At 49.8% G+C, this 27,170-nt stretch overlaps 1 protein-coding gene across 9 annotated transcripts in view; it reads right to left on the bottom strand.

Annotated features, from left to right (window-relative positions):
• Nucleotides 1-27,170, bottom strand: part of DLGAP4 (DLG associated protein 4) — a 1,951,934-nt gene that overhangs the window by 171,706 nt on the left and 1,753,058 nt on the right. Inside the window, exon 1 of one of the 9 annotated variants that reach the window (XM_069652306.1) lies at nt 18,887-19,037. The exons of the other annotated variants lie outside the window; for them this stretch is intronic. Coding sequence (XP_069508407.1) covers nt 18,887-19,022 — 136 coding nt within the window. The 5' untranslated portion in view covers nt 19,023-19,037. Of the gene's footprint in view, nt 1-18,886; nt 19,038-27,170 lie in introns of those variants that run through there. 9 annotated transcript variants of the gene reach the window in all.

The raw sequence follows: 27,170 nt of genomic DNA on the forward strand, positions 1-27,170 counted from the left end.
GAGTCGGAGATGTCCCGGGAAAGCTACAGTTTGTGGCGCCAGCGAGGGACAACACAGCGCAAGGTATGTGGGGGGGGGCGCATACAAATATGGAAACGGGCGGTCGGCGCAGTGAGCTCATCAGATTCCCAGTGAAGAAAGATGGCAGCCTCTCGCTCGTAGGCAGCTCGGAGCGTGGTCTTTACCACACCGGTTAAGACCACGTTCTCAGCCTCCTCACTGGCTGGGAGGGCCACAACCCCCTTCCCCACTCGCCAGGTACTAATGTACAGCAGCAGACTACCAAGCAATATGTAGTAACCGCCAAGAAATTAGGAAACTGTCAAGAGGCAAGAGCTGTAATTGTTCTGATGAAATTAAAAGGAATAAGCAGAGGTTTTTTGGGGAGGGTGGTCTTAACATCACAACCACAGACAAGTGTCAGCAGGTCCCTCGGTTGTAAGAGTTTTCTAAAAGAAAAATAAAAAAAAACGCATAAACCGTCTCAGCTTTTTACCGACCATAGCTTTGTTACCATGGAGACCCGTACCTCAAAGGCTTAAGATGCAGACATCTCTTAGCCAGGATGGTCTCCCAGCCACCGACATTAAACCGCTTCATCCTTTTATGGAGAGTATGCAAAAGGATTACTGCTTTGCTGGAGTACAGGACCGAGAAGTGATTAAAACGGCTACTCAGCCCTAAACAAATGCTAAACCAGCAATCATCCCAATCATAAAGGTGACGCAGGCACAGCTTGACAGGTAAACCTCCTTCACCCCTTTAGGTAACGTGGGACGAGGGCAGGCTATAAAACTTCCAAAAGGGCGTTAAGCCGATACATAAGCAACCAAAAAAAAATAAAAAAATAAATCACTGTACCAAAGTAAACCAACGTCCAAACAAGGTTCTATGAAGGAACAAGTTGCTTACCTGTAACTGTTGTTCTCCAGCATGGGTCTGGCATGGATTCACATGCTCATGAATATTCCCCGTCAGGCTGGGAATCCTCGGTAAAGAAAAAACCAGTATCAGTTTCGTTTCTGATCTGTCTTTCGTAGTAGTAACCAATCACTGATCTCTGCGTCATACTGACCACAGCCAATGACTGCCCTCTACCTAAGCCCCGCCTCTGGCAGCCATCTTCAGATTTGGTAGCACGTGAAGTGGCAGTATGACCAAGTGAAGAGCCGCAGAGGGGTAGGCGGGAGGGTTCGCATGTGAATCCATGCCAGACCCATGCTGGAGAACAACAGTTACAGGTAAGTAACTTGTTCCTTCTCCAGCATGGGGTCTGGCATGGATTCACATGCTCATGAATAAAGAATACATAGCAGTACACACATGCACAACCACGGGAGGTGGCAAAGGCTCAACATTAAGCATTACATCAAACTCAACATTAAGCAAATCTTACCTCCTCACCAGGCTCACCTTAGGCGAACAGGTTGCGCAGCACTGCTTGGCCGACCCTGGACTCCTCCCTGGAATCCCGATCGACGCAGTAGAATTTCATGAAGGTGTGCGTCGACCTCCACGTAGCAGCCCTGCAGATGTCCAGCAAGGGCACACCAGATAGGAACGCCGTGGTAGCTGCGATCGCTCTGGTGGAATGGGCTCTCGGACGGCCAGGCAGCGGTCGGTTTGCCAACCGATGACAGTACATGATACAGCCGGAGAGCCATCTGGAAATAGAAGCCTTCGAGAGAGCCTTCCCCTGATTGACAGGTCCAAAGTTAACAAAGAGTTGTGACGTCTTCCGAAAACCCTTCGTGCGGTCCACGTAGAACTTCAGCGCTCTAGCCACATCCAGCGAGTGCAAAGTCCTTTCAGCCGGCGACGAAGGCGACGGGAAAAAAAAAAAACAGGCAACACCAAGGGTTCGTTGAGGTGGAAGTCCGACGGCACCTTGGGCATGAAGGAGGGGTGCGTCCTGAGCACTACCCTCGTGTCGTGAAAAGTCAAGTACGGGGCCTTGCAGGAAAGGGCCTGGATCTCTCCCACCCGTCGTGCGGAGGTGATGGCCACAAGAAACGCTGTTTTCCACGACAAGAACTTCAACGGAGCCGAGTGCAGAGGCTCGAACGGAGGTCCCATGAGCTTGGTCAGCACCACGTTGAGCTCCCATGCCAGGGCCGGAGCCTTCACGGCGGGAACGATCTGAACAGTCCCTTCACGAACTCTTTCACCAGACGATGAGACCACAAAGACGTCCGCCCCGTGGTTCTGGTGTATCGGGAGATCGCAGCAAGATGAATCTTGATGGACGCGTGCGCCAGTCCAGCTTTGGCCAGCGTCAGTAGGTACGGCAGTACTTGGGGAGCCGTAATCCGCAGAGGGTTAATCTTCTGTGCGTGGCACCAGACAGAGAACCTCTTCCATTTGTGTCCGTAGCATTTAAGAGTTGAGGACGCCCTGGCCTTTGCAAGAACCTCTCTGCAGTCGGCCGGTATGTCGTATCCTCCAAACTCTAACGCTGCAGGAGCCAGGCCTGCAAGTTCAGCGACTTCGGGTCGTGATGGAGGATGGCGCCTCCTTCCCTGGAGAGAAGATCCGAGTCCACTGGCAGCTTGATTGACGGGGACGCTGACAAGTCCAGAAGGTCCGGGAACCATATCTGCCTCGGCCACGCAGGTGCGACGAGGATCATCCTGCACCGTGACCTCTTGAGCTGGTTGATGAGCCGGATCAGCAATGGCAATGGAGGGAACGCGTATAGAAACAGGCCCTCCCAGGGGAACGAGAAAGCATCGCCCATGCTCCTCGGCTGGGGAAACCTGCTGGCGAACCTCCGGCACTTGGAGTTCGTCGCCGTCGCGAACAGATCGATCTGGGGTGTGCCCCACCGTCGGAAGAGGCGGTCCACTAGATCCTGTCAGTTCCCACTCGTGGCACGAGCGCAGCTCCCTGCTGAGTGAGTCGGCGATGGTGTTTTTTATCCCTGCCAGATGGAACGGCACCAGAAACATCCTTTGGGCGACGGCCCAATGCCACAGATCCTGCGCCTCCCTGGACAGGGCTGGGGACCTGGTTCCGCCCTGTTTCCTGATGTAGAACATGGTGGTGGTGTTGTCGGTGAAGATCCTCACCACCTTGCCCTTGAGGGACGGAAGGAAGGACCTGAGGGCCCAAAATACTGCACGGAGCTCCAGGACGTTGATATGGAGGGACTTCTCCGTCAGGAGCCAAAGGTCTCTCGCGTGCAGATTTTCGGTGTGCGCTCCCCACCCTTCCAGGGAGGCATCCGTGGTCACTGTCTCCTGGTGGCCGGGGGACTGGAAGTCCATGCCCGCCGTCAGATGTGTGCGGGTGCCCCACCACCGGATCGCTCGTCGGAAACTCTCGTCGAGTGTGATCCTCTCCTCGAAGCTGTCCGTCGTCTGGATCCAGCGCGCATCCAGGAACTCCTGCAACGGGCGCATCCGAAGCCTGCACAAGGGGATGAGGTAAATGCAAGAAGACATCATTCCGAGGAGGGACTTGATGGACCTCACTCTGGCCGTGTCCGCAACCAGCATCCGCTGCACCTTGCCCAAAATGGCCCTCGTCCTTTCCTCCGACGGAGAGGCCAGAAGCGACACTGTGTCGAGCTTCGCTCCCAGAAACAGTGCGTCTTGCGCGGGCACCAGGTGGGACTTGGCGTAGTTTATGGAGAATCCCAGGTCCGTGAGAAGTTGGACGGTCCTTGCCGTGTGCTCCACGGCAAGCTCCTTCGTCTTCGCTCGGATGAGCCAGTCGTCCAGGTAGGGGTAGACGTGGATCCCCTCTCGGCGCAGCTGCGCCGCCACCGGTGCGAGGCACTTGGTGAACATCCTGGGTGCCGACCTTAGTTCGAAGGGAAGGGCTCTGAACTGATAGTGACGCCCTTGGACCACGAACCTGAGAAACTTTCGGTGTCCCTTTAGGATGGGAATATGGAAGTAGGCATCCTCCAAATCCAACGACGACAGGAAATCGCCCTCCTCCAGCTGACCCAGGACGTGTTGGAGGGTGACCATCCGGAACTTCTGTGCCTTGATGAATTTGTTCAGTCGTCGTAGGTCCAGGATGGGACGCCATCCTCCCGTCTTCTTCTTCACGAGGAAGTATCTTGAGTAAACTCCGGAGCCCCGAAGCCTCTTTGGGACGAGCTCGATGGCGCCCTTCCTGAGCATCGCCTTTACCTCCAAGAGAAGTTGAGGGACGTGATGTTCTTTCCTGGCCACAGGGGGGACGCGCGGGCACCTTTTTTGAAACTCGAGTGCGTGACCCTGGGCTAGGGCGTCCAGCACCCAACGGTCGGTGGAGATGGACTCCCACACGCTGATGAAGCTCGCCAGCCGGCCACCCACCGGGGTGCTTCGGTGGGGGCCCGACCCCACGGCCGGTTCAGTCCTGCTTCGACGAGGCTTTGCCGCCTTGACCTCCTTGGTGACGACGGCGGGGTCCGCCTGACTTGCCTCGTCCCCTGTAAGCTTCCTGCGACGACGAACGGGCCGCTTGAAGGTAGGTGGAAAATCCGCCGCCGGAACCTTTGGAGGCACCCCGTTTGCCTCCGCCGCTCCGAAAGGGCGGCCGCCGTTGCTGGAGAACCCCAAGAGCCCGGGCCGTCTCCGTGTCTGCCTTGATGGCTTGAAGGGAATCGTCCACTGTTTTCCCAAACAGGTTGTTTCCATCGAACGGCATGTCCAAGACTCTGGTCTGCACGTCTTGACGGAAGTCAGCAGCCTTGAGCCATCCACGCCGCCTAAGGCACACGCCGTTGCCCAACTGGCGAAATCCCGTGTCAGCGATGTCCGTCGCCATCGTAATGGCGTTGTCCGACGCCACCTCTCCTTCCTGCAAGATCTCTAGGGCATCTGCCCTCTTGTCGTCTGGTAGGAAGTCCAGCAGGGGGGCCAGTTTGTACCACCGCTCCCTGTCGTAGCGGGCTACGATAGCCAAGGCATTGGCCGCCTTAATCGTCGTCGCTGCAGATGAGATGACCCTGCGTCCCATCGTATCCAATTTCTTTCCCTCGCCGTCCGGCGGGGAAGTCGACGTAGAGGCCGCGCCCCCCCGCTTTCTTCCTGGCTGCCGCAGAGACGACGGAGTCCGGGGTCGGCTGTGCCCAGAGGCACAAGGGGGCCGCGTCCGGGACCCGGTACTTCTTCTTGTACCGATCCCTTCCAGCCGGCGCCGTGGATGGGTTCTTGAGGAGGGCGAGGTCCTCATCCCAAATATCGTCCAGTAGAGGTAAGGAGAGGACCGTCTTCCTCTTGGCCTCGCGCCATTGATAAAGGAAACCTTCCTTCTCTTCCGGGCAGAGCTGGAAGAGCTCGGATGCCCTGGCGATCATGGAGTGAAACGATCCAATTTCGTCGGGAGGGGAAGCCCGGGTGGGAGGTGACGACGGCAGATCCTCATCGTAAACCTCGTCGTCCGTACCCGTCGCGGCCGTGTCAGTCCCCGTATCATCCCCACGAGTCGTGGACGGAGAGGAGGGCTGAACAGGGCGCGATGGCTGAAAAGGAGGTGGAGGATGAATCCTTCTTCTCTTAGGGGGAGGGCTCCCAGAAGGGCCTGGCTCCGGGTCCCCCGTCGGGAGCGGTTCCTCCGCTGGTGGTAACGGCAGTCTTGTCCTTATTTCCGAGCATAAGGACTGTATAGCCAACAAAATGGCCGCTGAGTTGTCTTGCGGCGCTGGTTGAGGGGAGTCCGACGGGCGGTCAGGGGCCCCGTCGGCACCCTCGACGTTATCGTTGTCTCCTACATCGGGATCCCTCCTGACGGGCTGGTCTTCTTCCACGCTAACGCCGTGGCTTAAGACTTCGATCAGCTCTTCCTCAGAGGTTGAGGCCGAATCCACGACAACCTCCTGCCCCCCCCTTTTTCTTCTCCGTCGGATGTTTCACGGGGGTCCTGTCGATGGGCATAAAAGAGGACTCCCTCCGCGGTGGCAGGGAGACTCTGAGCCCTGAGGTCGCCACCACTGGTATAGCCTCCACAGGCTGAGCCAGGGCTGCTGCGACGGTCTCGATAGAGGCCTTGGCCGGATGGATTAAGGCTTTCACCACCTTAGGTGCGCTCACCGCCTTCTCCTTGGGGGGAGGGACACTGCCTCGCTCTCCCTCCGATGGGGCCTTCGAGCTCGACCGGGGCCTCTCCAGGAGCTTCGCCGGGTGCTCGGCCTTCCTCTTGCCCGAACCAGAGCGTTGGCTCGTGGTTGATGGTGCCGGGGAGGATGCGCCCTGCCTGGCGCCCGTAGAGCCCGACCGTTCGGCGCTCCCGGTGCCAGCGAACTCGCGGTGCTTGGCCTTGTGTTGGACCCCCGTCGCCGGGGCGTTCTCAAAGGTCTTAGAAGACCGCTCGGATTTCTTCTTCTCGCCTGACGGGCTCTTCCCTTCCAGCCAGTTGGCGAGACGTTGATGGCGGTCCTTCATGGTCCGCTCCGACATATTGCCGCAAAACGCACAGTCCTTCTCCACGTGCGTCTTGTCCTCATGTAGGCAGTAAAGACAAAAGGAGTGTTTGTCCTCCTTAAAGACATTCTGAAGCTGGCATCCAGGGCAGACCCTGAACAGCTTTCCGGGCGTCGAGCTTCCCTTCTCCTGGGCCATGTCCGAGATGGGCCTGAGAAACTTCTGGAGTCCTCCAAAAGCGTGGCTCGACGAAATCTTCACCCTTGAGGGGCGTAGACGAATCCGACACGGGTCCCCGTTGAATGGATGAAGAAACGGCAGAGCTTGAGGCTCTTTTTGACCGAAAAATCGAAGTTTTTGAGAAAAAACATGAAAAATAGCACTAACGCTCGAGAGCAATAGCACGAGGATCCCAACACTTGAACGTGCTGTAAAAATCTGAAGATGGCTGCCAGAGGCGGGGCTTAGGTAGAGGGCAGTCATTGGCTGTGGTCAGTATGACGCAGAGATCAGTGATTGGTTACTACAACGAAAGACAGATCAGAAACGAAACTGATACTGGTTTTTTCTGTACCGAGGATTCCCAGCCTGACGACGGGGAATATTCATGAGCATGTGAATCCATGCCAGACCCCATGCTGGAGAAAATATGGTACTTAATTAAACCAACAAATCATTTTCTAAAAACACTTACTGCTGTGTAAAGGAAACCCCAGAATGAACACTGAAGAAAAAAAGGGGGCACTCTAGGTTGGAGACCGGGGTGCAGAGGCACCTAATTTAACAGCAAATGTCAGTCATTGGAAAGGTCCTTTAAAAAACACAAATTTAAAAAATGAATAAAGAAAAAAAGTATAGTGGGGTCTTACAAGTCACTAGGGCCCTTAAAGGAGGGCCAGGGGGGTAGGGCCACTTCATATAACTTGCAATGCAAGTCTTTGTTACACAAAAGCATTGAGATGGCTTCTGGGCACTAAAGCTTCAGTTGAGTCGCACTTCCCAATGGCGAGTCAGTGCCAAGATGGGTTGAGTCAATGGCTATCAATGGATTGAATCAGCGTTCATGTTGAGTAGAGAGGATTTTTCTGCTGGATCGAATCAGCATGGGAGCACAGCAAGTCAGTTGCTTCCACAGAGTCAAGCCGACAGGTGAACAGAGATCAGCTTCAATTAGAAGAATCCACTCGGAGGCTGTTAGGATTAATCTTTCCTTCCATGGTTTGTAAGGGAAGGAGGTGTTAGGATTAGCCTTCCTTTCTATGGTTCACCTTCTGTATGCTGTATGTATGTGGTGATGTCATTAGTGGAATGCATGAGCTAGCTTGGAGTGTTTGTGTATGAATGGGTTCTAACCCAGACAGTTGATCTAAGGAAGCCTGCGTAGTGGGAGCCAGTGGGTTTCTCTCATGATTTCCTCCCATCTCCTTATGGACTTGATGAGACCTGATTTGTACCTGTAACTGAAGACCCTGAATAAAGCAACCATTAAGCATAGCTGCAACTGTATCCTGATTATATCACTATGACCCAGACCGGGTCATAACAATTGGCAACGAGGTCTGGTCTTGGAGGGGACTGGAGATGGATGGACCCTGAAGGCAACAAGGCAACAGGTACCTGTGTGTGTGGTCCAGGATAAAGAGAAAGGAGATACTGCTGTGGGGGGGTGCAGAGCAGGAGGGAAGCTCAAGTGAGAGACTGTACAAGGAAAGGGAACCCACTGCCCCCCATGGTCCAAGAAGAGTCCCACCACCCAGAGCTGAGAAAGTGACAGTGCCTTGGTAGGCGCAAGGACTGCCAACCAGGGCGGAGTAAAGCAGGCTGTCCTGGTAAGCATCCAGGTTTCAGCAAGAGTGGCATCCAAGGCAGTAAAGCAGGCTGTCCCGGTAGATTGTGAAGAGAGTATCCTGCCAGGCACTGTGCCTCCATTAGGCAGCAGTTCACAAGAGTAATGTTGCCCTTAAACTGGAGAGCGAAGTGGGGCCCCAGGGCAGAAGATAGAAAGGCTGCTGCTTGTGAGCTTGTGGGAGAACTCCCCAAGCTGGCGTGAAGAACTGTGCAGTTAGCAGGAGAGGCTATATGTTCCTGTGAGCAGGAGGGACGAGCGTTGCCTCATGGAGTAAAGAGAATGCTGTTTTAAGATGGCATTAAATTCGCAATTGGGCCAACATAAGAAGTAAAAGACACGCACCTGCGTCAGAGCGTTCTTGGGTGCTGCGTCTAGAAGAGTGATCGCTGAGTGAAGTTGTGAATGCTGGAAGTTGCTGTTTCCGCCGGCCGCGACATCCGAGGGGGCTGTTTGGAGCTGCGGAGCTCCGTGAGGTCTGGAGGACAGAGGCTGACTGGTGACGTCATGCGAGCATCAGTAGGATATGGCAATCAGATGGAATGATCATTCTACTTACATTCGCGCTAGGAAGTTCGTTACGGTTGGTGTTGCTGGCGCTGATGATACGAGGTGCAATGAGGAGACTAGTGAGAATGAAGAGTGACTTTGGAGTAAGGCACCTTAAAAAACGTCATAACGTGACCAGGAAGCAATCTTCGTTGAGTTTGTAGACCGTAGAGAAGTCACGGGGCAATTCTCGGGAGGCAGCCAAAACATATGAGGATAAGTGGGAAGCAGATCGCTAGGAGCGTACCTGTGTGGAGCGGCTACAATAGTTAACAGCTGCTCCTCAGTGGATTAAGCCGTTTTTGATGTCTAGTTGCTCCATCTATATGGTAAATGATTTTTGAAGCTGATTTTTTTTAAACTCATCATGGACGCTATGCAGCTCCCATTGTTTTGTCAAACCGATGAAAATGAAAATACCAAGGTTTTGAAAATTGCACTGCATCGTGGGGCGTAAATGACTAACATAAGTGTTCTCTCCTGTACCTTAGTAATGTCATTTGAAGCATTAGCTTGAAAGGAAGGTTGTTGCGGATGCGTGGCTGATGTTTGGAGGTGCAATTGTGGTTTAGGGATTAACATGTTAGTGTTTAACCAATTTTGAGGCATTGCAGGAGGGTCAGCTTTGGACTTTTAAAAATCACAATGAGTGTGGAGGTTTACACTCTTAATAACATTTGCTGAAATGTGCAGAGTGTATTAAGTTACATTCTTTAAACATATAACAAGGAATTCATAAAGGTTAGGTTTGATGCAAGTTTGCGTATTTGTGCTGATGACTGGGTAACAATTTGTGGGGTGTGTTAAAAGGAATTGATTTGTATGCTGCCTAATATGTAGTGTTTAATGATGTTGAGGATTTGCAGCTTGTAGCGTTGTGTCATGGATTGGACAACATGGACTTATAGATTTTGACTCTACAGACATTCAAATTGATGTATTTGCTTTTGCTAAGTGAATTTTAGGAACATGTTCTTTTGATATGAGTGTGGGTAGGGCCCTGTCCGCACTCCACAATTTTCACCTGCTAATAACCAACATGTTTTTTTCTTAAGTGTTGAGTGGTTATGTTGAGAAACTGTTTGAAGATGCATGGCATGCATGTAACCAGTGTGAAGTGTGTGTGCGCTGACTGGTTGTGGCTATTCTAGTGACTCTGCGGAGTCATTGCGGATGTGACTAGTGGTAGTCTAGTCATGTGGCTCACAGGAGTCATGATAGTGAATTGGGTGACTAGTGGTAGTCTGGCCAAGCGACTCTGCAGAGTTTTGATAGTGATTTGTGTGACTAGTGGTAGTCTGGTCAAGCGGCTCTGCAGAGTCATCATGGTGATTTGTGTGACTAGTGGTAGTCTGGTCAAGCGGCTCTGCGGAGTCATGATAGTGAATTGTGCGGCTCTGCGGAGTCATGCTAGAAATTGGTGTGGCTTTGCGGAGTCATGCTGGTAAATGGCGTGGCTCAGAGGAGTCAACTTAATGATTTGTGTGGCTCAGAGGAGTCAGGATAGTGTTTTGTGCTGAGCCATGATGGTGAGTGATTCATTATTATTGTTTTTACTTGAAGTGTTGCTTCTGGGGTCATCCTGGATTTTCTTCTGGGTGGTTCTGGGAGCATGGCAACAGAACATCTTGGTAGTGGGGTTATTTTAGTAGCTATGGGGGCTCGAGGTGTCTGGCCAACTCCTCGAGGAAGTATGGTGGTATGGTTGACTGGTTCTCCACTGGTTGCCTCTGTTCTGAGTGTTGCTATGAATGTTGAGTGGTTGAGGATGAGTCAAGTGAGTGTGTTTTGGTTGATTGGAGGCGCATGTCTCTTTAGTTGCCATGAGTCTATGGTCTGGTGTAGTATGTTAGACATGTTCCTTGTAGGTGTGTAGCGGACTTTGTGCCAGCCAGTAGAGGTGGCCGTTTGTGCTCAGGTGTGGCAGCCCTGAGGTCTACCAGTGGCAGTGGTGGATGGGAGGTGGTTTGTTTTCCTCAGGTTGCGTATGGAATGCTGGTTAGTAGCCCAGAGGGGCAGGTCTGTGCTCCAGCGTGGCAGGCTGGTGACCCGTTGGTGGCGGCGACGGGTGGAAGGTGATGCGTGATTTCTTGAAGGACAGAAGTTTTGTTGTTTAGTTGGTGGGGTGCCGCTACCGGATTGTTAGTTACACCTGTTTGTCAAGCTGTTAATTTCTTGGTCTTTTAGAGTGACTGGCAGGGCATTGGTGCTTGAGGCCCTTCCAATGGTTAGGTGTGATGACCGCTTTAGGTCACGGTGTGCTTGAGGTGTGAGACTGGATTGTTTGGGATTGTAAGGGAAGGAGGTGTTAGGATTAGCCTTCCTTTCTATGGTTTGTAAGGGAAGGAGGTGTTAGGATTAGCCTTCCTTTCTATGGTTCACCTTCTGTATGCTGTATGTATGTGGTGATGTCATTAGTGGAATGCATGAGCTAGCGTGGAGTGTTTGTGTATGAATGGGTTCTAACCCAGGCAGTTGATCTAAGGAAGCCTGGGTGGTGGGAGCCAGTGGGTTTCTCTCATGATTTCCTCCCATCTCCTCATGGACTTGATGAGACCTGATTTGTACCTGTAACTGAAGAACCTGAATAAAGCAACCATTAAGCATACCTGCAACTGTATCCTGTTTATATCACTATGACCCAGACCGGGTCATAACAGAGGCGGCTCGAAAAACAGGTAAGCTGTTTGAGCCACTGAGTCGACCCATCTTTGAAAGCATCTTGAGGTGGGAAGACAGGCTCTGGACTGCATCGTAGTTGTTGGGAGACCAAGTTCTGTGTCATTAAGGGAAAGCTAACTCCTTTCTTCTGCCCTTACCAATCAGAAAAGCGTGTAGGGAAGGGGCGTCAGGGTTTGGTCACCTCCAGTGAGCAGGGTCTGGGGTGCCAGTGTTCTCAGGTGGAGCAGGACTTGTCCAGCCAACAGCCACCCCAAATATCACACTGGGACTGTTAGGGAAAAGAGCTTCCAGCTCTTCCTTGGAGCTCCTGATGTTCACCTCTCTGGCAGAGGACCTTGGAGTAGACTGTACTCTCAATCAGGTTCCAGATGAATACATTAAAAATGGTCCCAAGATAAATCAACTAATATAGGCAAATGGCCACCATGGTTTGGTTTGCCTATACCCTTCTGCCAGGGGTGCAATCCTAGATGTTGTAAACTGGAGTCATTCAGCTTTGTGATGTCATAACTTTTTTGTCTGCACAAAATGGAAAGGTACAGAAGTGTGGGAGCCCCAGTAAAATACAAGATGGTGGGACCCTTCTGTGAACTGAAGCAGCTTCTTGGGCTACTCCAACTCGACCCGCTCCTCTGTCTGCCCAAATAAAAAACCAATCCAGTAGTCCCCACACTGGTGAGACGGTCTTTGAAACACTAGATCCCAGCTAATCAGACCATTCACCTCCAGGGAGTGTTCCAGTTCGCTGGAGGATATGTCAAGCCTTTTCAGGGGAAGTGAGTGTTTTGTGGGATCCATAGGATGCTGTGGGTACAGCAGGCCAAAAGTAACTGAATACATAACAGGCCGTGTCATGTCAGAGTGCTGTCAATCAAGCAGACAATAAAATGACATTAAATGCTTGTGGCTGTATAATGGTGTAATCCCAGTAACCACCATGATAAAAACCAGACTGGAGTTATATTTAGTTTTGACCAACTACCAACAGACAACTTGGCCACACAATTCTGACATTTCGAACTGGAGGTGGGTGTAGTTAAAAAGTCAGCCTTGTCTGTGGAACTTTGGGTTCTAGCAGCTGTGTTCAGGAATGCACATGGTGACCTTTGATCTTGCCATATATACACTGAAAAGCAGTTCCAGGGAGAGGTTAGCAGACAGACACAGCAAAGTACATGTGTTCACTATACTTTTTGGCATGGATCATTACAACAGTCAGCTTCATTAACAGAATTACTATGTCATTATATCACCAAATACATTTTAAAAACAAGGTCCGGCTATACCATTCTCAGAGATGGCGTTCCATGACGACAAAAGACATGATATGCAGCACAATTTTTAAGCTCCATACTTAAAACTTAATCCTAATAAATAAAAAACACATACAATGAGGAATACAGTTTTGAAATGCATGTGTAACCTGAAAATAAGGTAAGATTATCTCAGGATAGCCCCAGATTGAGAAAAACCCAAGGAATATTTCTTACGTGCTGGATGGGATCCTTCTGTAGAGAGAGGTCTGGGAACAAATGAGCCTGGAGTGAACTGTGCTAAGGTTGCACCTTATGGCCATCCCAAGTAGACTGGTGAAATGTTTTTTGCAGTCAATGTATTTGGTTTTTGGGAAACACTACTTTCGATAACTCTAGGCCTAACCTATCATCCAGGGAGGAGAGGACCTCTTGTTCAGCTGAAACAGTCTGGTCTGCTTCCAAAGAACTACAATAGCTCATAAGAATCCAATGCTACATTAACTTGGTTGCAGGTTTAGTGACTTGTGCCACTGTCAGGCTGCATCAAGGAATGGAAGCAAAAGGATCAGACTTCAAATGAACTGACACCTTGCAAATCTTCTGAACTCAAGGTACACTAAGAAGCTGCTTTGCAGAACACTCCCTCCCCACCCACATATTCGCAACTCGCTCTAGCGCAGATTCAGCACTTCTGCTTTTTCCTTTTTTTGTACTCCAATTTAAAATGTATGGGTTAAATATATCACAATACACCAACTACTTAAGGCTGTAATACAAAAAAGGTAGCAGGCGCCCCTCTCGAAAGAACACGGCATGATAACCTGTTCAGTGGTTATTAACCACTTTGAGAGTTCGCAGCCATCTGCTTTTTGCTCAGTGTACCTTTCACAGATGGGAAATATCCATTTACATATCAGTCTTTGTCCCACCCACATGGGCAGTCCGGCACCGAAATGCTATGGCAATTCCTCTCTGAACAAGAGTACCAACAGCAACCCCATACACGTGTTTCAGCCTTGTTGGGCCTCAGTGAGGTGGAGCTGTGCCTCTCTGAGCACAGTGAGCAGGGAGGCTGTACCTCCTGCTTGACTAGGACATGCCAACTCATTTTGATACTTCTACCAGCTACTAGAATTCCATTCTATACACCCAAATTAGAAGGGCATAACGTTCTAACTGGAAGAATCTGGACCCAAAAACGTATGCAGCCATAACTATGTGGCCTGGACCACAAGGAAAGAACCAGCAAAGTAGCTTGCACTGCAATGAATGCAAGTACCCTAGAGGGAGAGACTGGTGAATGGATCACCAATTCAGGGTGAACCTCTACAGTAGGCAGGTAGGGCACTGTTATTCCATAACCCACACGTGGCATTCAGTGGCTGCAAGTACGAGATCCTCAGTAGCGTTTAAACATTAGTTAGAATGTACACCCTAGTGCCTTGTAAGCCAACCCAGTTGCATGAGAGTGCCATCCACAAAAACAGAGCAACCAAGCAAGACCACAGCAACAGTCTTCTGTAAGGATTCAGGGCATATCAGTCAAGAACCAGTAATCACTAATGAGGCCTCAGGCTCACTTTCAAACTCCTGCCTCACACACAGGCTCAGGCTGATGGGGACTGTTCTACTGGGAGTCCTAAAGAGCAACAATACGGTTGAAGCGCTAAAAAAAAAAAAAAAAAAAAAAAAAAAAAAAAAAATTATATATATATAATAAATATCTCTCTCTCGAAGGTCTTCCTCCAATAATCCGACATTTCACCTAATTCTGTCAAACTAAAGTTACATGGGGTATCGATGCTCCTTTACGAATGATTTCTCAAAAAATCCTAAAAGCATACTTGCACCCAAAGCCCAGGTTCTGCCGACCTGCATGCAACACCACCACAGCAAAGCAATGCTTGGCTTTCCTTCTGTTCCCACTAACCAAGCCCGACGTATCTCTCTTGCAAAAGCCATTGCAACAAGGAGACCCTACACATTGCAGCGGAGCGTGGTATAAACAAAAAAAAAAAAAAAAAAAAAAAAAAAAAAAAATGCACTGGAAGCAATATCCTGCACCTATGCAATAAAGGACTTCTCCAACGCAAGGCTTTGAAACCATGCTGCTGTGTGGCAGAGGCGAAGAGTCTACAGAGAGTAGGCCAGAAGCCAGGGGCAACAGGATCTTGGCACTGCCTTCCAGGAGCCAGCCTCTGGGATTACAAATGCATCGGGCCTGCTCATCCATGGCAATGAAAGGCACCCTGGTTAACTTCACTTAATGTGCGCATGAATTTAGTTCAGGTTCCCCAAGGCGCCGACCGAGAGCTAAGTGTTCATTAAAAGAACAGGTAAGGAACATGCAGTGAAAACAACCACGGATACAGCATCCCAAGGCTCGGCGCTCTCTCCTCTGCACTGCGAAGTACATATCCATCTCCCTCATGGAGGGACCAAACAATACCGCCCACGCTTGTCGATGACCATTATTGCATTGATGATTGCAATACTTTTCCCCAAAAGGCCTCGACATGTGTCGAGTTAACATGTATTGCTCGTTTCCACGCCTCCCAGCAGGGGTGAAGTCCAAAAAACATGTAATGCCTTACACGTAAACAACCGCATTTAAAGCAATTAAACATTTCGTTCACACATAATTCTGCCTCATAGACATGCAAAGTGCTTTGATGCCATAACCTACAGCAGGATGCGCAAGATAACATAACAGCACCAAGACGCATAATTCCATTGGGAAAGTCGGAGACGGTGTTTGCTTAGGTCTTTCCCTCCCTGTGTGGTACCAGAGGCCTGGGTAATGGGCCTGGTCTGCATTCGCATCAGTTTGACGTCCTATCTCACTTTGGCATTGGAATCAGCAGTGCTTGCACACCAGTACCTCTTCACTGCGCAAAAATCAGCTAACACATTTCCCAATGTCCACTCCATCCAGAAATTAAAAAACCTCACTGTCCAGAAGACGGCTGAAGATCCACTGGTCCAAGACAATGATCTGACCCAGACAGGAAGTCCTCAGGGTCAATAACAAGGTTCAACACGGAGGGGCGCCGTTTAGATCCAACTAGCAGGAGCTACTTTTGGCTCCCCAGGTGTTGAACAAAGACTATGTGAATTTAACTCTGCATTTGGGACAATCTATAAATACACATTAGGACACATCTAACCTGCCCATCTCTTTAAGACTAGAACAAAAATACACAAGCTTCCGGAAAAAAATCAAGACTCATCTGTTCAAATGATTAACCGGTCCTAAGAAACGGATTCCCTTAATTAGCGCCTTGTCCTGTGATTTATATGTTTGGTCTCTTCGTGTATATGTCAGCGCCTTGATGCTTGCGAGCTGCTGGCGCTATATAAAAAAAATAAATAATAATCTATACAATTTTTGAAGCATAAGGGGAGGGGTCATAAATAATGGACACACACACACACACACACCCACCCACCCCCCGCCCCCCAAACCAGGTTATATGGCAATGGGGGCAAAGGAGGCTCGGCCCCCACACAACAGAAAGGGCAGAACCAGAGAAAAACCAGCAGAGAAAATATGGGCTTATGCCATACATGCTTGCGCCACCGGAAGTGGCATTTCTACACTTGGGCAATCCAAAGGTTTTTGTACCCACACTGGAGAACTGTTAATACCCCACCTGCTCCAGAAAAGCCACCATCGAATTAAGCAGAGATCCCAGCATCACTTGTTTAAGATGCGTGGATCCAAACATGTAGACAAAGTTACATGCAGAGGCATTCACATATGTGCTGAAAAATCCCAAACGGTGGGGGAGGCCAATGAGGTGTAAAACAGCGCTGTCTTATTAGACGGACATCCTGTAACAAATGTTCCAAGCGTGAACAAAGATCCACATTCTATTCCTCCACGAGCTTCCAGGCATCCATTGCCAGACGCCCCTCAGCCTGTATTACATACCCCCACCATCTTGTTTTCCATCACGCGGAATGGGTGCCCCACGCAGATCTGAGACAATACCAAGGTCCCAAATGGGCAGCCTAGTCAAATCCAATAGTCCCAGTGGTCCTAAGCTATACACACTCACCCTTCATCCATCATCAACAACAATCACCAACAATACCGATAGAAAAATAAGGTCTCTCGTTTGGTAAGGTATACCGAACTCCTACACTAATGGCCCCTTATACATTGGCAGAGACCACGGACGACCAAAGCCCCCAAAGCTGCTTCAGTTCTGGATCTGATGCACAAGAATCTGGGTGCCCGTTTGCATACCAGTTGCTCTGCGCTGGTCCAGCGCCCACTTGTCTTTATTGCTGTGTGTGCTGAAGTGACCAAGTGTAAAAGAGTGCATGCAGGTGGAAAAGCGAAGAGTGGGCACAAGTGCCATTCCAATAAACGGTGCAATCCTATCCGCAGAACATGCAAGCGCAGAACAGAGCCGTCACTGCAGAGCCCCAGCTAGGCCAACACTAGAAGGTCCTTCTACACTGGACCACTGCATAGACATCTGAACCCATGCACTGACACCCCACTATCAAACAAGCATTGGCAATGCCAACAGTTTGGGCTTTGCTGTAGGCTGGGGAAAGGCACTTGCCAGGCAATGCTGTAGTGATATTAATTAGCTATTGATGGCAGCAGGTGCAAAAGGGTCGGTGTACCTGCGCATCTAATCAAAGTGCCCGGCAAATGCCCAATAAGTAAACACAAGCCAAAACTGTTGGCTTTGCCAATGCTTACTTTTAACAGGACTGGTGAGGGACACGCACAGTGCTTATAAATCGAGTAGCTGTAGGTAGACCTGGTTGTGACATTTTTATTAAACCCATTGTTTACAGCTCCAATCAAGACAAACACTTCGCGCTCGAATTGCCTACCTGTGTTTTTTCAGGGTAGACAAAGTTTGATGGTAAGGCTCAATTAAAGTGAGCTCAGTAGTTCCCATGAGGCTTGAGGTTTGGGGCAGGCACTAGGTGGGAAAGGCCATAGGGATTAGCCTGAGCACGGACACGCAATGGGTAGGCAAATATCCAAACACCTCCTAACGTTTGTGTACCTCCTCATATGCCATTCCTCCCCCTCTGTACTCTAATGCAATAGTTTCGGCTTGTCGGCACACCCAATAGCCCAAACTAAAAACGCCAAGGTCTAATGCTGTGTGCACCGTCCATTGACACCTCTGTTAACAAGCACTTCCGGACACCTTGTGTGCTTTATAACAATAAAACGGGGCGTGGTTACTCTCCTACATCTTCCGCGTTGCGACCTTTAGCACTGCAGGGATTTGAAAAGTCAACTGCATTTGCCTGAAAGCTTTGCCGGGAGAGGATTGCGGCGAGCCTCTTTACGCAGGCGGGATGCTGCTTTCCCTTAAACTAATAATCGCTCCGGCTGGCTACGAAAGCCAAACAACCGCCGGGCATCCCGTGCGGATGCACATTTACCTCCAACGCGCGTCACACACTTGAGGATTAGCACCGGAACGGGACGCCACCGCCCCACCACAGCAGCACGGCACGAAGTGCTGATGCCGGGAGCTTCGCTTCACCAGACCCTCGTCCAGCATACAGGCCAAGCAGGCCGGGTCTGGGGTTAAACATAACTTGAATATACCCCTCAGAACCCTTTGATGAAGCGACTCAGGATCTTTGACAGTGCGCCTGGAGCAAAGGTCCGCCTGAATCTGAAAGCGAGCCAGAGTGGCAAGCAAAGTAGAATCTACACCTTATTATGGGCGTACAGGAGGCTCGCGGAAACCCGGTATAGCACAGGTGGGCTCTACGGTACCAGAAAAGAAAACGAAGCGTGTACCACATTGGCGGGCAGGTAAAAGATCGACAGTGCACAATATAAACACAAAGCAAGGCTCAATGTCACTGCCGTGCATAAGCTACACAGCGGTCACAATATCAGCGTGTGGACCCAAGGCAATCTACAACCGCTCGGAAAACAAACAAAAATAATCAAGCGCACAGGTCATAGAGGCACACATATACGAATATCCACAACTGCCCTCTTAAACGCAAACAGGGCCCCTTATTCCGCGCAATAGATGGAAAAGCCCCGCTACAATTCCTGAAAACGTTCATGGAGGGACTGGTCCCCTATACAGAAGCAGAGCAAGCACCACCACCAGCGGCGAGGCCAAAACCTCACCGGCAGCTCCAGGAGAGTATCACACGGACCAGAAGTACACGTACAGATGCCGGCTTACCCTCTACGTCCTCCAGCTGATGTGTGCGGCATCTATGGGCAAGCACCATTCTATACATTCCGGCCCAGGAAATGAGCTGGCTTCCAGATGGCTGTTGCTTGGCAACAGCCCACATACTTGGTTGCCCGGGCAACATGTTGCTTGCATTCTCATTAAACAGCTGTCCCCAGGACCTGATGCTGGCGCATGCCTGCAAGAACCTGCCGAGGAAGAGGGAGCGCGGGAGACGCGATCTGCTGGTTGAGGTGTAAGGAGAGAACGGAATGTGGATGGCTGACAACACACTACAGAGGTGGAAACAGGGTGGTGGAATAGATCAAGGTGCGTGCATGTGACACGTTTGTTGAGAGGCTGAGTAAGGGGGGCTGAGAGAGGATGAGCAGGGGGGGGGGGAAGGGGCTGAGTAAGGCTGGGTAAGGGGCTGGAGGAAGATTAGTAAAGAGGGGCTGGAGGAGGACTTGTGAGGGCCTGAATGACGGGGCAGAAGGAGGATGAAAGGATGAAGGACGGGGCTTAAGGAGGATGCGTAAATGTGGAGGAGACGTGGGGTGCAATGCACGGTACACCTGTGGCAGAAGACGTGGGGAGCAGGAAAGGAAAGGGTAGGGTAGGTGCTTGTGTGGCGTAGGAAGAGCCAGGGGCTTAGTAAAATGGGTCTGGAAGTTCATCTAGTCGAGGAGTCTAATACGAAATGACAGGGGTGGACTTGAAGAAAAACGAAGTAGGGGCTAGGAAGAGGGGAGCCGCCCGATGTCTTGTGATGTGGAGGGAGGAATGGCGTAGCGGGGGGTGAGGTGTGGGGGGGGGGGGGACTGGTGAGGCAGGCGCTAGCGGGGGGGGGTGGCTGAGGAAGAGCTGGTGGAGGAGTGCGGGGATTGGGAATGTTCATGAATGGAGGGTGACGAGTCTGACGACGCAAGAGGAAGAGCAGCTGGCTTCACACTCCAGGATACCGAGGTTCCTGGGAGACGGGCCATATATGGAGAACTGATCGCACAGCACCGACGCAGCAAGTACAGCGCTCCCGGCGGGTGCAGGAGCTAATACGGGCTCCCTGTACAACGGCGGCGGTGGCGGCATACTGCCGAGAAGCCAAACAGCGCTTCCGCGGAATAGATACCTCAGCGAGTTATGCGCCTGTTGCTCTGGAGAACTGTGTGCAACGCTCGTAGCCACCGACATACGAGAAGGGAGTACCACTCGATTGCATACATCCGATGTGACACACATGTTTGGTGGTGCGCTATACACAAGCCGGATAATATTTAGCAATGGTAACCCGATACAGATCATGATGCCTCTAGCCACCAAGTCCCAACGGCAAAAACACTTAAAATATTACTTCCAGGGAAGCCGCACAGACCCATTAAAGCCAAGCTTAAACGTGGCGTTGTGGGGGGGGGGGGGGCGGGGAGGGCAAGGGGTGTCAGAGTGGTGAAGAATTTCAAATGGCACCCTAAAACGGTACCCGGTTCTGCATAGGACTCTGCCACTCACGAGCGCCGACTATTTGGCTACCCCCACCATCCTTCGCATAACCACGAGTTCCCATTGCCGCCCCTGAAGTACAGTGTCTCTGCCCTCCGCCCCCCCCCCCCCGCGATATCCCCGGAGAGCTCGAGGGGCGCCGTTGCTCTGGACCCCGCGGCTCACATCTGGAATAGCTGCCACCAACATAAGGCATGTCGCGCAGCTCAGCTGGCCTCGCCCGAGGGAGGGGGCATCTCGGATGTGTGAAGGCACACAGCGCAGCATTCTAGGGGACACCCCGCGCCTGTCTGGCCAAGGGCCCAATGCTTCCATGCCGAACGCGGCGATCCTGTCTTGGTGAAGGTTGTGGCCACGGGGACTAGAGCGCCGGCCGCTACACCCTGGCATTATACCCTGACTGGGACAGGGGAGGGCACCGATACGGGACCCGGCAGTTAGAAATGAAGGGCAGCACAGTAGAGATCCGGGGTGCTTGGGTTCAACAGATCACCAGACAAACAGCTCATACTCAGTGGTGGAAATGGAAAAAATGTGGTGGGGGATCACATAACACAAGGGCCGGAGTGGGGGAGGAGTTTGGGGCGGGGGGTGTCCGATGGGGCATGGTCTAGAGGGGCGGGGTTCGTAGTGGACATCCAACAATGCTGAAATACTTAAACACAAAATGCTCACTACATGTACAACTGAAAGGAATCCGTTGTACATGTAGTGAGCATTGTGCATTACACACGAGTGCCAAAGCCACGCAAAAAAGGCAATGCTGCCGTCGCGGGCGCTTTTTTTGTTTTTAAAGTATTCCAGCGCAGTTCATGGGCTTGGGCGGCTGACTCTGGCCGGATCCTGAGATCTTGCTCCATATCTGGTGCCGGATCTCGGATCCGCCAAGAGCCGGCCCAATGCCCAGCGCTGCTCATACATTCTCCAGGCTAAAGGCACAACTTTGCCTTTCCATCCGTCTGTGTGTCTCTCTCTCTCTCTGTGTCTCGCTCTCTCAGTGTCTCAAAAGCAGACGTTATGATTGGTTCACAGGTTTGATCATGACGAAATAGACAAGAAGTTATAAAAATTCATTCACGTCAAAAGGCCCAAAGAAAAGAGAATATCAAAAGTAATATTAGGTGTTATAGGTGTGGCTACCGGGCCGTGTGTAACCATGGAGTTTGTGCGTCATGGTGGTAGACGTTCTTACCGTGTGTTGTATGCGAAATAACATGCATGTTGATAGTGAGCTCTGGATCAGAGGCTCTTGTTGAGTAACAACCTGTAGGGTACGCAAAGATAATTGGTTACGGACTAGTAATGCCAAGTTGGCACTGTAATGGAGGGGGGACCGTGAATGTCTCCTCATGACATGGCTAAATTGCTGTGGGGCATTAGGGATGGAAATGGGTGTACCGAGCCTAATTACAAGCTGCCCCTGGTTGAGCAATAGACTGAAAGGAACATGGCTGGGTTGTGATGGACAATCGCGTGGCCGAGAAACATCAGTGAGAAGACATTTGTCCGTGCCAGCTTGCAGTGTTGCATACAACACACAATAAGAACGTCTAGCACCATGACACACAACCTCCATGGTTACACACGGCCCGGTAGCCACACCTATATCATCTAACATTACTTTTGATATTCTCTTTTCTTTTGGTCTTTTGACGTGAATGAATTGTTTTTATAACTACGTGTCTAACTATTTCATCATGATCAAACCTGTGAACAAACATCTGGTTTAACTCACTCTACAATAACGGATGTACAATATGTTACGTATAATGATCACCACGCACACCATTGCATTGAAATCAGCATGTATGCTGTGCTCCAAATAACTGCCACGCCACCACATCGGCGCACCAATGTACAAATGTCTCAAAACTACCAAATTACACCTCCAACACTGGTCTCCTCACATTTTGCTACTCAGGTGTTTGCTTAAGATCAATAATGCACACTATTGCTCAGCCTTTGTACCTACCACAGCCTTGAAAAAGACCCATGTGCCCTTTGTTACCCTTGTATGGACTTCATTTAGAACCACTACTGTCTAAAATCCGGCAGACCGAGGGTATCAAAAGGATACATTTTGGCAGCATCTCCCATAAAAATCATGGCAGGCGCTGATGACATGTTACTTCTTGTAGCAGACCCATCAAACAGTTTGCAGGCGGTCATTCAGGAGCTGGAGACCTTTGGTGGGGTGGCGGGGCTGAAGATAAATGTAGCTAAATCCGAGATATTAAACTTATCTGTCACCATCAGATGAGGAGGACCTGCGGAAACCTACACAACTCGGGCGAGCACAGGCAGGGATAAAACTACTGGGGGTATTAACCCCCACACTTAAAAGGAATATATGCAGCCAATTATCCTGTACTGCTGAGATAATTAGAAAAGCAGCTAAACAAGCAGGATCCACTTACTATTTTGTGGCTCGGCAGAATAAAATCTGTGAAAATAGTTACCTTCCCCCAAAGAACAGCATCTTTTCCAAACCTTACCTATTAGGGTTCCTATGGTGTTTTTCCACCGAATACATAGATCCATCTCAGCATTTATATGGCAGACTAAAACTGAGCGAGTAGTTTTAAACACGCTAATGCTCCCCATCGAACAAGGGGCCAGGGGGGGGGGGGGGGAGTACTATTGTGCAGCCCAAATAAGGGCGATTAAAGATTGGTCCATAGGGGAAGAAGGAAAAAGAAGGGTACTGATGGAACAAGCAGTGGGTGGCGCTAGGCTTCACAATACACTATGGTTGACAAAACAAGATCGCCAGGCTAATATACATGCGAGAGACATAGTGGCAGTAGTAGAAGTAACTTGGGACGCTGCAGTCAAGAAACATAAATGAACAACGTAACCATCGGTTACCCTGCTGTTTCTTTAACCCCCAGTAGACCCCAGGCCTTCAACGCAAAGCATTCAAAGAATGGAAAAAGTCAGGTTGCGAATAACTAAGATATGTTCCAGGGGGAGGAGGTGAAATCATTTATACAATGTAAACAAGAGATTAAATCTACCTGAAAATTCTAGATTCCAACACTTTCAGGTGAGACATTGGATTTCCCACCTGTAAAATCTGCAGCTATAAGAGAGCTAACACCTCCAGAAAATGTTGTCACATCTGATTCTGGGTCCACAGCTCTTACTCCGAATTTACATAAACTAATGGGGGAAGATACAGCTAAGGAGGGGACTAGCTACAGGCGACGCTGGCAAGTAACTTTGGGGGCAGAAATTCCAGATTTAGACTGGGAAAACAATTCCCAAATTTACTAGATTGATCCAGATAAGAGTTTTGGTACAAGCTCATGGTGCAATGGCACTACACTCGGCTCGTTTAGGGAAAATGAAACTATCATTATCGGAAAAATGCTGGAGGGATTGCAGTCGGGTGGAGGCCTGGGAACATATACGGTGGAGCTGCCCAGTGCATGAATAAATATATGAATGAAAGGATTCCCTCACATACACCAAACGGTCAAGTCTTGTAGTAACGGTTGAAAAGGAGTTTGGGCGCAAACCAAAGTCAACCCAGAAGGCCTATGTAATGCTGTAACTGGCGGCTCTATTAGCGATTGCTCAAAAATGGAAAGTCAAAGAGCCCCCTCATTACAAATTGGTTCTCCAGAGCATGGAATTTTTTAGCGATGAAAGAGAACATACTCCTTACAAGGGGAACATACTGCATTGGTGCTTGATTTTCTGTATAAACACTATAAATTCAGAAATTGTGAATATTGGGTATTGCTCGAATTGGTATACTGCATGGACAGGTCTAATGACTCATTAGACAGAGGCAAATTGGTATGCCTGCAAAATGGGTGGGGCAGGAATGGGAACCAGGTTTAATGGGATGTATGGGGGACTGGGTGAGAAATTCAAATAAAAACACATTTTGTAGTATAATCACCAGAATACTAAATGGCACCGTCTCCCAAGAACCCCTCACCGGCAGCAGGATCTACTATATCTACCCATGATTAACGCAATGGTCTGTATATTCTAGTGACACACACACACACACACACACACCCACCCACACCCACACCCACACCCCTCCCCCCCCTTCCTGGGTGTGGCACCTCTCCTTCCATGCTTCCCCTATTAATGTATAAAACATCACTCACCGCACAGACAGGCTCCGACCGGTCATTACATCTCTCTAAAATGGCCACATTACTGGTTATGATACAATGGGCATGTGATTCCCTCAGCAGGGTCGGCCTTCTTTCAGGGCGCCCGGATGCCATTAGCCCCTAGTCACGCCAGCTCGTGGGAATCTTAAGGGCTCCCCCGTGGTGGGAGAAGGCATGGCAGGTACCCTATTGAAATTATATATGCCACACTCTTGTGATGGCGCTAGGAGCAGGGCACATTCAACAATAGGGTGCTGATGCTTTTGCATCAGCATCCTCTTGAGGCAATTACCGCCCCGTACCAGGGCAGGAGTGGGACGGTTTTCATTAGAATAGGGTACTGATGCTTTTGGTTCCCACCGTACCCCCCCCACCGTCAAGCCAGCTCATATCAGTTTAGGAGTCTTTCCCCTGCTACGATGTGGGGAGTTTAAATAAGAATAAATAAAACACAAACACAACAAAAACTACATTGCTGCCCCTGGCGTTGATGGGGGGCGCACGGTTGGGGGCACCACATTTTTCTTTCGCTGCCCACAGTGCTGCCAAGGCTGGCACTCGATCCGTGAGCTCATTGGAGAAGAAGACAATCCCACACCACCCATGAATGAGCAGAGGACTGCTTTTAGAGTACAAAAGTTATTGCAATAGGCAGGCTTGGTAGGTTTTACTGCATTCATATTTGTAAGTAATGATGAATAATTACCCAGGACAAGGTGGGAGTAGTTAAGTCGCATCTGAAAAGGTAAGAAGGAGAGTTGGCTTGGGTGACTAGCAACATGCCGATCCCAGCTACGGTTTGTGATGGCGGGAAGACTTTAGTCCATCCCCAGACCGAATGACTTGGAACACCCCCTGCCTTCCTATGGGATGCACGTCAAATCTCAGCGTTTCCAGGACAGGGGGATTTTCACAGCCCTCGCATCACCTCAATTACACTGGCTTGCAACCACAAATGATGATATACGTCTGACCCCAATTAAGACAATGACTATCTCCAGAGACCAAGGACTAGCTACAGAGACCTCAATGGCATGCAACTCATTCTCAGATCCCTTCAATTCAGAGTCAATCTTTTTAGTAACTTCAAGCAAGTGCAAGAAACACCATTTTCCATTCATGTTGCGCTCTACATGACCCCAATGCCCTCAGAGTGTGCCTTGAAGATAGCAGGAGGAGTAAATGCTAGGGAAGTTGCTTTACACTTGCGCCAGGGAGTGTTTTGGTCCTTACGAGAAGGCTCTTCCCCCATTGGGCATCTGGATTGTTTGGGGTATTAGCGTCAGTAGAGCAGGGTGTTCTGCAGGGGCTGATCTAACCAACGAGGCAGTCTGGGCAGAGGTTATTAAATGCTTTATGAAGTAAGCACACAGCCTCCGATTGGTTACTTTTCTGATTTACAAGCAACGGACAGTCGAGAAGTCCAATGAGATGGGATCACTGCAATCAAGGCAAAGTGCTGAGTGTCACGCGCCCGGGCCACCTATTTTACAAGAGCGTCCCTAGTAGCAATACACGGCCGTGCTCCTGTGGCTCCATGTCACCCAGAAGCCATTTTTCCAGGTTCAGGCTTCACTTTCACGCATTCTAAAAGCCAGCATTAACTTCTAAAATGTACTGATTAAAAGCATGTAATCTAGTTTTTGGTCCTGGTGGCAAATACAGCAAACTGCTTACCAATTCAAAGAGACCAACTGAACACAAGTAGGACATCAGAAACCACGATCCCCAATCAAGTGTGGCCCAACACTTTCATGAATGTGGTCATCAAGTAACTTTAGGCACACAGTAGTTGTAGAGGTCACTGAACCGCATTGCTAGGTTTTGCTCATTCTCACTACAGATTAAATCCCTTAAATGTTAAACTAACATACCAAAGGGCAAGCCTGCTTATGAAAGGGGCATACATTGATTTTTTAAAAAAATGTTCATCGAATGTCATTACACATATAAGCAGATCATTTCCTTTGTCCTTTCCTTTGTCCTCCTTCCATTTCTAGGAGTCAGTCAGGGGACTTGTATGTTTCTGCATTGAATTGGCCTAGATAACCATTTAATGCGGGATTAGGCTCCGGCTACTTAATACACCTGACATGGTGTTTCATGAACATGCCACTTGAGAACATTTGTCTTGTGAAGTCCTAGGTGGGATTAGAACGTTGTTTATTCCTGCCATCATAACGTAGATGCTTCTTTTTAATCCAAATTTGAGGATCATCTCATTTTGTTACAATTGACAAAGAACAAGCATCCAGGCAGCATGACATACAGTGCTTTTTGCGACTCTAATAAACACTGACCTCACTCTCAAACGTCTGACTGAAAAATAAAAAGATATCTACTAGGAGCGAAATCGAGGCAGTATTGTATTCACTCCAGGATACCGGAGTGCAAACAAGCTTACACACAGCTGGAGCCGATTCTGTTTGCTTTGCCTCTAATCGCTGCCACGTGACTCGCCTAGATTGTTCATCTGAGGTCACCCATGCACAAGTGAATTACCACAATGACCATCACTGGATACCAAAAATGCTTCCATCACTCAAGCTTTAGAAATATACAGGTGCATAAAAAGTCACAAGCTACTGAAAAGGAGATAAACGGAGTGGGTAGGTTTGGTGCGGGCACCTCAGCAAAAACCTAGAAAGAATTTTCAAGTT

Source organism: Ambystoma mexicanum, chromosome 3p, assembly GCF_040938575.1.
Source record: "Ambystoma mexicanum isolate Mex_15411 chromosome 3p, UKY_AmexF1_1, whole genome shotgun sequence".
In the NCBI taxonomy this organism is placed as follows: domain Eukaryota; kingdom Metazoa; phylum Chordata; class Amphibia; order Caudata; family Ambystomatidae; genus Ambystoma; species Ambystoma mexicanum.